General features: G+C 42.3%; 1 protein-coding gene across 1 annotated transcript; it reads right to left on the bottom strand.

Annotated features, from left to right (window-relative positions):
- Positions 1-242: 242 nt before the first annotated feature.
- On the bottom strand, positions 243-12,794 carry MRPS18B (mitochondrial ribosomal protein S18B). The gene is made up of 7 exons (XM_063291328.1): positions 12,654-12,794; positions 7,553-7,703; positions 4,801-4,898; positions 3,596-3,664; positions 3,142-3,208; positions 1,173-1,232; positions 243-764 (listed from the first exon to the last, which is right to left on the bottom strand). Exons 1-7 carry the CDS (start codon positions 12,777-12,779, stop codon positions 550-552), a joined length of 786 nt encoding a protein of 261 aa, XP_063147398.1. The 5' UTR covers positions 12,780-12,794; the 3' UTR covers positions 243-549.
- Between the last annotated feature and the right edge of the window lie 85 nt (positions 12,795-12,879).

Here is a 12,879-nt window from a genome sequence, read left to right as displayed (position 1 = left end):
CATACAAATACTCATAGGCTACATTTATTTCAATTTAGGAAAATCAGGCATTTGCCAGAGGTTTTATATGTGCAATACTTTATGTCTTTGCAGTAAGAGTGAAAAGTGTAATTAGGGAGGAAGATGGTTAAAGGGATTGAGGATTTTTAGAATTATGACACTGAATTCATGCATTATATGAAGTCATAATGTGGCGTGCAGACCTGTTTAAAGCTTGTATGAATCCAGCCAACAGCAGCCTCTTTAACAAACCATGATTTATTGTGAAATAAAAACCCCATCACACTGTAGATACACGCATCAAATAGCTCTTCACTGGAACTGTGTTTTTGTTTTACCATTGCCTATACTCCCCCCCCACCCCATTCAGTCAAGTGTTTCCAGCAAAGTTCAACCACCAGAATCATTAGTAACCCCATTCAGTTTATTATGTTGGAAGCCCTCCTGGAGGAGAAAACAGACAACAGCCCCCTTACAGCTGGACTATGCTTCAGAGGATTTTAAAGGATCAGTTATCATTGGGAATGCTGCCATTGCTTTTTGCCAGGCTTATGAAGGGTTGTTCTCCTCTTTCAGGTAATCCTTGTAAATCCTCCTGAAGAGTTTAATTTTGTTTTCTGGAGGCTGCTGCCAGTCATACCAAGGATACCACGATGTCTTGTTACACAAAGCTGGGGATGGAGGAGTCTTGGAAACAGCTGGATGCCAGTTGCTCCAATCCACATCTTGGAAAGAGATCAAGGGTGTGCTAACAGGTAGAAGTCCTGAGAAAGGAGGCACAAGAGAAAATTTATCAGAAAGACGACAATTATTGATCTGGTTCACACCTCCCATCAAACTGTAATAGGAGATGGGGGTGGTTGGCTTAGCATACCCTATGAATTGAGCCACAATGAATTTATAAACCATGGCATATAGTGGATAACTTATGGCACCAGCATCCCATCCACAACCTCCAAAGCACTCCACTGAAATCTGGCAGCAAAATGGCAGATGGGGTGGTGAAAGCAGGGAAACAGTAGAAATGGGTGCAAGCCTTCTGTAAGGTGAGTCACTCCCATCCTCACTCTTGATGCTCTGAAAACTCCAAAACTGATACAAGGGCCATACAAATACTCACCAGCTTCCACAGAACTCTGCTCCATTTCCCAGACCCAATTTATGCTACTTACCGTTGTCCTGAGCTTGATCAATGGCTTTGATTAGCTCCTTGTATTTCTTCATACACACTCCTGCAAAGCAAGAGAAAATATGTTCCCAAGGCTAATAAGAGATCACTATGGCATGAAAAAAAATTAATAATGAAATACAGGTAGTCCTTGTTTAGCGACTACAACTGGGACTGGAAACTTGGTCATTAAGTGAAGGGGTCACTAAGTGAAACTGCAACTGTGCTTATGATCTTACTTCAGCTTTCCTTTGCTTTACAGACCTGCAATGGTTGTAAATGCAAGGAGTGGCTATAAGGTTGCTTCTTCATCACTGTTGTAACTGCAAATGGTCACTAAATGAGGACTACCTATACATACATTAAAATCAGAGTTTCCAACTTTAGAACATCTATCTTTGGATTTTGTACACGCTGTTCTGGATAGTGTGTACAAAGGATACCCAGGAACAGATACTTTTGGATACATCTGCCACTTCATTAGGGTTACCTGAAGCCCAACTCAGGAAACTTCTTTAGAGATCAGTTGGATTTCTATCATGGCCTTTTCTCTTCAGCACTCCATTTATAGGCTATGCACTCTGGAAGGTTTGCCAGGAACCTTCACTGATAGCTTTTAACACAGCACTTATAAGATAGTTTATTCTCCTCTGTTAGACTGTGATTACACAGATGACTGAACAAGTCTGGTTGGGGATTTATTTACTAGAAATTAGCTTATTACTTGGTTGACCTTGTTTTTAAATAAGCTGCTTGGGCATTTAAACAGAAAAGACAAAAAACAATTTAAGAAATACACTCCATGATTATGAAGCCTGAATCGCTCTCAGGTCAGTGGAAGAACAAATTTTCACTGCGTACACTGTTGACCAATGCAACCTGGCACCGTCTCTCCTGACTTACAGTTCTCCCTGAATCTCAGTCAGAGAAAGGCCATTTCCACCACCGGCCACGTGATTGTGCTGCTCTCGGCTCCTCACTTTTGAATTAATTCAATAGCATCTTGGGCCTAACAGAGTCAGCTTAATTGTGGTCAGGATGCTGGACTTTTAGAAGGATGGGAAAAATTGTTTTCCACACCATCTACAATGTTATGAACTTGTAGACCTGTACCCAATCTCCGTTTTTTTAATTTCCCCCCCCTAAATTATAGAGATGTAAGTGCTATGGCCTTGTACAGATGCTCCAAGTCTCACTATTCTGGACACACATTTTCTACTCCCTTATAAGTATCTGCTCCTTTCTGAAATGAGACAAGCAGCCTAAAGCAGCCATTCACTATCATCCTTTCTCTTGATCTCTTCCAACTTTTATCCTCATACCTTCTGACATTCTGCTCCCAATTCCTGGTACGGCTTCCTTTCCCTCTTCTGATATCCATCTTTGAGACCCATTCTCCTTTCCTGAATGAGCCAGCCACATCCTTCTTGTATCTCCACTTCCTCATCCTTCCTGTACTGCTGATAAATCTCGGACCTCTCAATCTACCCTGTTTTGTTCACACACACTCAGATCAACAGGACGAGTACAGTCTATGTCCCAATGGCTACCTAAGAACTCTGTGAATTCTGGACAGATTTGCATTCGGGGAGTTTATTCTGCATGCTACCTATTCCCACAAGGTCCTCAGGCGTTGTATTAAAATGCTATCATTCCAAAGCCCTGGGATCTTGCCTGGAGACAATGCGAGCTGGAAGCCAACATCTGAAAAGCCACAAACTGGAAGCAAAGTAGCTACTGAGGCGCCACAGCCACCCAACTGGGACAATTTCTAAAATAAGGTTTTGGAAAATACTGCAGTTGCTCCAAATGAGTGCAAATGTGGTCAGCATTAACACTGTGTATGGAGAAGGGGGAGAGCAGAAATAACAAATAGACAAAACCAGTAAAAAAAAAAGGGTCGGGGAAGGAGGAAACCATAGCTGGGGCAGGGAATTAAATGGAACAGGCATGAAATGCAATAGCTGGTTTACCTGTATGGATTGGGTCATACAGGATATTCGTGTGGGGGCAGATGAACTGTTCAAGAAGCTTCACGTTCTGTAAGATGAAAAGGCATGCCCAATTTTACTCATCAGTTAGAAAGGGAAACATGGCTTATACAACCATTTCAATTGTTTTGTAGCTGCCTGGATGCCACTGATGGCAAGATAGAACAGAATTGTTTCTGCAGTGGCACCAGTGTCTGAAACTTCTTGTTCAAGTTTATCCTGTTACCTTCTGGGTGCTGTGGCAATTGTTTTCCATCAAATTTCAGTGCTGCCCTTATAGTCTTTATGTCCAGCTGCTCCAAAACTTCATGCATTTTATATTATTTGTAGCACGTTTAAATATCTATGGAACATGTTTGAATCTTTACTTTGGAGACTTTCAGATAAGTTAGATATATTTCAACAAAAATGTAAGAACCGCCCTCTCTACTCTTACCCTATAATCCACAAGAAGATTTTGATCTCTACAGATGGGACAGGGATTCCCACAGATATGATCTTTTCTCTGTAAGTACAAAACAAAACAGTTGAATGTTATTGTGGGAAAAATTAGACAAGAGAATGCTATATATGCCCCATTGGCCATATGCCACCTTAAATATTGTGCCTGGTGTTAGGCACCCTACTTTAAGGAACATTCAGACAACTGGAACAAGTTCAGGGATGAGCAGGGGACTGGAAATTGTCTCATGAACAGAAATCGAAGGAAGACTAAGGAGAGATTTTAAAATACTATACCATAATATCACATAAAGTAAGATGAAGACCTATTCCCTATTATCCCAGAATGCAGAATAATGGACTTGTTAGTTACAGTAAGACAGAGTCTCACTGAAAGAACAAGTAGCTGTTTGACAATAATTGGCCTCCCCATTCATTCCTCTGGATAGGTTCAAGCAGAAACCAGACAGCCTTCTGTCAGGATAAATTAAGACTCCTGCATCGAGAAGGGTTTTGAACTCAATGGTCTAAGGAGCCCCTACAATTTCTAGATCAATTAAGCAAACTATCGGCCCCTCCCCTTCCAAATACTCAGATTAGCCCATTCAAAGAGAAAAAATGGAACATTCCAGGAACAAACCAAGCTATACCGCATACAGTTAATACAAAATACTCAGTCTATCGCTTAAGCCTGAAACTTCCCTTCAAGTACAAATTACAAATATGCTGCATCTTATCCAACCGTCCATACAATTTTTACTGCTTTTTACACCACTTAACCAATTAAGGGGAAGACAGAGTTGCTGTAAATATGATTTTTACAATGTTAGCAAATTATTGCTAAATTTTATAGTTCTGTATTTGCTCCAAGCCCAGTAAAATCACTTTCGGACTAAAAAGGGCCCAGAAGTTGGGGTGCAGGAGAAAAGAAGCATGGAAACTAAGTACAGTTGATTGGCAACAGAATTTGGTGAGGTGAACCATCAAGACTTCCATTAATCATGTTAAACTGCATCAGTCTTAGTGGGTTAACTCTAAGTATGGATTTAGATTTATACTGGATTTATACACGGTTTCACTGAAACAGCATTTGTGAAGTTTTATTGTATTGTCCTTGTGGGTTTTCACATTACTGTAAGTATTTTTCTAATGCTCGGTTCTCTGGGTCCACAGCCACATATATGGACAGAAAGTACTCACAATGCACATCTTCCGGGTCTTCTGTCGTGGAACCTGACCCTTGAAATTACGTATGTATCCAAACCAGACGGGATTGCTGCCATATTTATTTATGTATTCTAAAGGGGGAATGAAAAGAAAATAGAACGACTCACGGAGCATTTAATGATGTCCTGTGCCCAACATTTATTTTACAAATGTGCTCAGTATACATATAGCAACAAGTTACCATCTCATGAACACTGTCAACTCTTTGAGGTAGGCCAGGTCAGGAAAGACACCTCAAGGATTCCAGGAATGCTACTTTATAATTGTAGGGGGGTGTTTCTCAGCCTTGGCAACTTGAAGAAGTGTGGCCCAACTCACAAAATTCCCCAGCCAGCATGGCTGGCTGGGGAATTCTGGGAGTTGAAGGCCACGTGTCATAAAGTTGCTCAGGTTGAGAAACACCGTTGTAGGGTATAATAAGAGAATCTTGAAAGCCCGCCAGCATGTCCCTTTGCCCCCTCTTATACCAAACAGAATCAAGGTGGGTTATTTTAAGTTTCTTTCTCCTTTCTCAGGACTAACTTGTCCAACTGTAACAGCTATAACAATTAATTTTAGCGTTAAATTAGACTGCTGAAATGAAATACATTCAAGCTCATTAAATGAACACATCTTAGATGGAAATAATAAAAACAAATGGAACTTCACCCATATACAGCCAGACCTGATGTGAGCTTATCTATATGCGTCGAGAGTCACCACTGAAAAGACCACTGCTGGAGTTTACCAAATGAATCCATTTTATAGGTAATCCGGTACACCTGGTCTCCTCTTTGATCTTAGGGTACAGGAAGCATTATATGAGGATAGGCAGCTTTTCATGACTGCGTGACCAGCTCCGAACTGATGCTCACTATAGCAACAGAAGGGATTACTTTATACTAAACAAGACCACTTGCCCACCTGGTGCTATGCTGTCTTCTGATTAGCAGTATCCCTTGCCAGGTTTTGAACATGGCACAGGTCTTCCCTTTTTCCAGCCTCAGCTCAGAAATAGCAGACTTGCAATAAATAAAACTGACAAATGTAGAACTTTTGTCCAATGAAGGAAAGGCATATTAAGCCAAACAAAACTTTCACATTATGCTTTAGTGCACTGTGTGGAGAGAGAAAATGAAAAAGGAAATGCTGAAAAGTGTCTTCCTTGGATTCTGTCCTCCAAAAAAGCAGAGGCTTCACTATTTAGAAAATATGGAAATAGATAAGGAACTTGCCCTAAATACCTATACAGTAGGAATGTGCAAAATGTTCTCTGTACGAACCATTCCCTGCATGGAATAACTGGTTTTAGTGATTCATGCCCAGGCTTCAATGTGTGCCTGAAGGCTTTGAGTCCGTACACGGAACGAAATGGGGCTGTTGTTTTGGGTCAAAGTGGTTCAGGGAAAGGGGGTTAAGATCAAGGAAAAAACAAGACCATGGAGGGGAAGGAAGCTGCTAGGAAGAATGGGGTAGGTGGGTGGGCAGACCACAGTACAGCCCACTCTGGAGCCTGTTCCTTATTACTGAGACCCCTGCAATAGCAAACAGGCACACAGGTCAATGCAATGGTGGCGACTGATGGAAGGGAAGATGATGGGAAGACCAGGGGTGGACTGGGCAGCAGAACATAGCACACAGGGAGCTGCTGAGGGGAGGACAGGAAGGAAGGGCTGACACACACCAGCCTTCCCCTAACGCAAAATCCCTCCAGATTTTGTTTTATATAAAACCTAGAATAACCAAAGGGTACCAGGTTTTGTTTCTCCCACATTGAGGCTTACCCAAAACAGTTTGACAGGACACCCAAAGCACAATGGCTCATTCCAGGTTCAAAACATGTTTTTTTAATGTTTTTTAATCACAACCTACTTTATTACATTATTTCACCCTAAAAGCTAAGAAACATATCTCTAATACAGAAAGTATTTGAATGAGCTGTGTACTCCAATAAGATATTACATTTATATCCTGATACCCTGCCTTTTCCTCAAGAAAATTAAGGCAGCATGCACGATCCTTTCTCTCATTCACATGTTTTTCTTTCTGGAAGAACGTGTACCTGGACTCCTACCTCAGGCTAAGTGAGTAGTTTCGGTTTAGATGTGAACCCAGTTACTTATAGTGTTGTTATTCCAGATTGAAGAGTTCATAAAAGCTAATTCTGGTGAGGGCAAAGGTACAATTTCAATTATCCCTAATTATATGGTTGCTTAGTAAAAATCAAAATCTGTTAACTATTATGGTTGCTGTTTGCTCCTTTTCTTTCCTTCTTTCTTTCTTGCTATCATTCTACCTGAGTATATTTACACACTAAGAAACCTCAACTGCAGCCATTATCTACTTCTGTCGCTGTAAAGGCACCCTTAGCAATATGGATTCCTTTCCTTCTCATGTGGTGGTGTACTAAGATAATCACTTCTGAGATATTTTGTAAACATGAAGACACTTAGTTCACACACTGTGGTAAGCCACAGTTGTTTAACCATGGTTTGTTCCCTACACCACAACTAGCTGAGTCTGCACAAAAACACCAACCCAGAACCACACAGACTGCATTTTTCATCAGACTCTAGAGCAGTGTTTCTCAACCTTGGTAGCTTGAAGACCTGTGGACTTCAACTCCCAGAATGCTGGCTGGGGAATTCTGGGAGTTGAAGTCCACACGTCTTCAGGTTGCCAAGGTTGAGCAACACTGCACTAGACCCACACAAACCCTTCCCCTCTCCCTGCGTTCGACGCATACCTTCACTCTCCAAGTATTTCCACGGGGCTTCTTTATAACGTGAATCTATCTCACGATCAACTGGCTTTGTGGGCTCCTCTCGGTTGACTTCTGTGCAGTAAATACGGAAGGCCAATTGCTCAGGTAGCAGGAAGGAAGTGGGGGGTACAGGCTAGGAAACAAAGCAAGGAAAGGTAAGCACTAAATACAGGTACCAGCACGGCTGGCAGTGACACAGTAGATGAAAGAAGTGGAAATTAAGAAAGAATTTTTCAATCAGATATTCAGAAATTAAGAGCAGTATCTCCAATGGGGTAGGCAACCCACTGCCCTCCAGCTATTTTGCAGTATAGGGATTATGGAAACTAAAGTTCAAAATGCCAGGTTGTCTCCTCTTGCTTACAGTTTCTGTTGTCCTGTCTGGCTAATCAATAGCAGTATATTTTTTCTTACTCAACCTTAAGGGTGATCGATTCCACTTCACTGTAACTGCTTATTATCCAGGAAACACATAATTCTGCCATTGCAAGCCAGTATGGTGCAGTGGTTAATGCAGTGTTTCTCAACCTTGGCGACTTCAAGATGTGTGGACTTCAACTCCCAGAATTCCCCAGCCAGCCTTGGTTGGGGAATTCTGGGAGTTGAAGTCTATACATCTTGAAGTTGTCAAGGTTGAGAAACACTGGGTTAATGTGTAAAAAGGGCAGACAACCCCCCCCCCCCAATATTCACTGACAGCCAGCCACACTGACCACCAGGAGGCAGTATGTGACTGGTGACATCCTTATTAGGAATCAGCGGATATACACAGCCAGATCAGTTTCAGTCAGCATTCAAGGTGACTGAGGCATAGCTTGAGATCATACATGCAAGGAAATTATCCCCAAACCACCCGTCCTGCTAGATAAAGGTTTTGTCTTTTTAAAATGAGGGTAGAAGCTGGGAACTGAGGGTAAGAAACAGGTGCATCCCATTTCTTCAGCAGCCTCAGACTTGACTGCCTGGAATCGCCAGGGATCTGGAAGGGAAGCCTTTAAATACAATGCATAGTCAGAAATGGTGCTACTAGATTCCTCCTGATTTTATTTTATTGCCATTATAGGCTGTCCTGCTTCACTATTTCAGGAAAGCTACCTCTGAAAGAACGGGTAACGATGTGTGCTTATATCTCATCTTTTGTTTCTGGTTTTATTCTCTCTATACAAGTAACTATGTTGTCTTTGAATTGGAAGCAGACCAATTCCTTTACATTTTTCTATAGGAAATCCTTTTGAACAGTTTTATATTTTTATTGCTTTGCTATTGAATGTTTTGCATAGGATTATTTTAAGCTAAAAAGGGATTTGTCCTTTTTAAAAAAAAAAATTCTCTTTTTTTGAGATTTGGCTATCTCCCAATGAGTAAGTCTTAATTCTCTTAGTCGCATACCACTACTCTACTCAGCCTGTCAGCCCTTCAAAGTGATCGAGATAGGAAACCAAAACCATGAGTACTAATACTCTTACTATAAAGTTGCAGGAACAGAATCTTGCAAATCTGAAAGCACTTCCCCCCTCCAGTGCCTTTACTTTCCAGACAACTAGGGAGGGTCCCTTCCCAGACTCTTACTCCACCCCATTCCTCCTTCAGACTCAGACTGTTCATTGTCTAGGCGGTCTCCCAAGGTTATCCTCACAGCCCACATCCAGGAAGTGGCACTCCAGAATTATTCCATTTTTATCATCTTTTACTTGTCAGTAACAGAAGGGTGGGAGGAGCCTTATCTTTCTCACACCCTGGGGTCAGAGGGGAGGATGTGAAGCTGAGAAGGCCTCTACAGGGTAATGAGAATGACCAAGCTGCTACCCCAGCAGGCAGAGGGATGGGGCCATGTGTGAAGACCTAGACAGCCACTATAAGAGGGAGTTTGAGAGCTCCACTCAGCCATGCAAGTACAACTGGAAATGTTTCAATCACTCCAATGTTATTTAGAGTTGGGTATAACCATAACCAACCAATTTCAGCACAATCCTATACGTATCTATGGAGTCCTTGGTGCTCCGTGAGCTTGGCGGTTTGCTTGCAGACATTTCATTACCTGACTAGGTAACACCGTCAGTGCGAGGGAGGGTGGGGTTCGCTCCCTGTGTATATACAGTAGCTTGCCCTGCCAGTGTTGGTGGGGGTGCGGTTTTCTCCTTGGGAATTCCTTGATTAGGGTATTGTTTTCTGATAGATTGTTTGTCTGGAGTTAATCCCTGCTTATCTGGGTGTCGGCTGCTGGCGGGGATGTATTCTGGACTTTTTGTTTCCTTCTTAGCTGCTGCTGCTATTATATTATTATTATTGTCTCTTTTGAATGGTGTGTAAATATGGTTTATCTCTATGTGTCTAGTGTTGGCTGATTTGTCTGAGTGCCAGGCTTCCAGCAATTCCCTAGCATTTTTAGATTTAGCTTGGTCTAGGAGGCTCCCAGATTCCCAGCTGAAACTGGTTGAGTCTGTCCATGTGCTGTGAGGTGAAGGAGTTTTTGTCGTGTCTTCTGACTGCCAGTTGGTGTTCGTGGATGCCCTCTGCTGCTCTTCTGCCCGCCTGTCCTGCATAGTGGCTCTTACAGTCCTTGCACCGTCTGTTGTAGATGACTCTTGATTTTTTCTTCTTGGGCTACTGGGTCTTTTGGTTTGCTTAAGATGTTCTGAAGGGCTTTGGTGGGTTTGTGTGCTATGGTGATGCCGTGTGGTTGTAACAGTTGGATTGTAACAACCCGACCTCCCACAAGAGGAGCTGTGTGGAAGGTTGGGTTGTTACATTACTTAGATGAGCACAGACGCACTGCAGCAATCCAGAACACCAGAAAAAGGAAACAGACCGCCTACACAGCATCTTCCAGCAACAACTTTATCAAAAAGTACCTGACCACTCAACCCACTACAGCACAACCTACACAAGCTATGAAAAGGAGAACACTGCTATACATCAGAAACATCTCAGAAGCAACCAAGAGACTATGGTTGAGCCTGTCCATGTGTTGTGAGATGGAGTTTTCATCATGTCTTCTGACTGCTAGTTGGTGTTTGTGCTCTGCTAGTCTTCTGCCTGTCTGTCCTACATAGTGGCTCTTACGGTCCTTACACCGTCTGTTGTAGATGACTCAAGAGGCAGGCATAAGACTAGCAAAACAAAGCTTACAATTGTTATTATTATCTATAAGCTGGTAAGCAACCTGTGAATCTCCAACTATATTTACAGGTAGTCGCTTAATCAACCCTAATTGAGACCAGAATTTCCACTGCTAAGCGACATGGTCATTAGGCAAAATATCATGTGATTCCACTGCTTAGTGACAGCAGTTTTGATTGTGGTTAGGTGAGGACCTCACACTCACTTCTCCTGCCCTGCCACACCTGCCTCCACTTCAGATCCCCCCACCCTATCTCCTCCATCTCTGCCCTCTGGGCCACCCTGCACTCCGCCTCCCCGTTGACCTTTGTCATTGTCTTCCTCCCACTGCCAAGGTGCGCCAGCCTGCCCCTTCACGAGGTGGCTGCTGTCCATGTGCAGTCTCAGGAAGGCCGCATGCAGCCAGCAGCTGCCTCAAAAAGGGCCAGGCTGTGCATGCCTCGTCAGCAGTGGGAGGAAGAAGACAGTAAAAGTCATCTGGGGGTGACAAGGGCGGCTGGGCAGCAGAGTGCAGGGCAGCCAAATGGGCAGAGATGGAGGCAAATAGGCAGTTGGGGGGAGTTGAAGCCCACCCTGCAGTTGTAAATGCAGTGGGCTGCCAAACGCCCAAATTTTGATTACATGACCATGGGGTGCTGCAATGGCCATAACTACTATTCGTTCAGTGCTGTCATAACTTCAAACCATTGCTAAATGAATGGTCATTAAGTGAGGACTACCTGTATAACTATCACTCTCAGACAGCATATATCATTGTCAAAGGATGAAAAGAGACAAGTCCAAGTTATTTATTTACTAGGCTTCTATGTTGTTTCAATGATGTATGACTCTAAGCAGCTCACAAACTTCCAAAACAATAAAATTAAAAACTGAAACGCAACAATGTACTCATACAACTTTCCCAGCACTGAGGAATGCTGCCCAGAGTTACTTTTTTGTTGTTGTCCGCTGCCCAGAGTCTCATACCAGGCAGCTATATAAATCTGATGATTAAAAAAAACAACCAACCATAGCCCATATATATTATCAGGAGAGCAAGAGATCAGTACCTGGGGACAGAAACTATTTGGAGTTCATAAGCAATACTATTATGAGTCCCAGACCCAAAGACCATCTGAAAGTTTTCTGAGGATCACAGCTTCCCACCTTGTCACTAAAAGAACAGCGGCTAAAATATTTATGCTCTCCTGATGGAACCAAGAGTTATCTATTGTACTTTAGAACACGTGCACATCTATAACAATCTAGACAGTTTAAAATGTAGGCTCTGGGAACAAAGTTCTGTACAGTATTCTACGAAGCAAAGCTTTATAGTTTATTTCAATAAATAAAGGCTGAGAATCAAAAGAGATTTTTAAAAAATATACAAGAAAGACACAGGGATTCTCTACAAACAATACATTTTAACAGTGCGACATAGCCAACGTATTTGTTCTAGCATGAAATTAGAACATTTATTCTTATTAAACATAAAACTGAAACTATGAAGATTATGGCTGTTTTAAAGAAAGAGGACCAATTAAGAGAAAAGGGAAGAAAGACAACCACGTGGTTGAAGAAATAAGGGAATACCTACAGCCTAAACGAGGGGTTCTCAAATTCTTCAGGTCATCGATCCCTTCATGAAGTTTCAGATTGTTCATCGACCCCCAAACACTTATGATACGAAAATAATTTAACACATACTACTTTAGTTAAAGTAGGGGGTCAATTGGGGGTCAATATTGACCACTTTGGAGAACCCCGACCTAAACCGTCACGCTAGACATACAATATTCCCTTTCTTACGAGTAAACTTTAAAGAATACTTCACAAAATTTGCAGGAATATACTAGCAGGTAAATATGGCTTGCGCATCTAAATCCTCAACCAAACTAGTGATAATGCAAGTAAAAATATAACATGGAAAAAGTTTTTCTACCACATACCAACCTATTAAAAAAAACAACAAGCGTCCTCTTACCCAGAGCCTGCAAAACCTATTAAAAGCCGTGCGGGCCGCTAAAGAGGCCGAGTTTCCCCCCAGCAACATGGCTCGACTGGAGGACGCCATCTTGCGCGGGGACGAACGCTGTTGGGCATGCGCCATGGCGCCTATTTTTCAAAGTCACCTTGAGAAAATCTCAGGCACTTCCTCCCGCCCTGATTTCAAGGACAGGTCATATTAATTAGCTATTATCTTCAGTTAA

This window comes from Candoia aspera, chromosome 2, assembly GCF_035149785.1.
Source record: "Candoia aspera isolate rCanAsp1 chromosome 2, rCanAsp1.hap2, whole genome shotgun sequence".
Taxonomy (NCBI): Eukaryota; Metazoa; Chordata; class Lepidosauria; order Squamata; family Boidae; genus Candoia; species Candoia aspera.
This window is presented reverse-complemented; position numbering and strand designations above follow the sequence as displayed.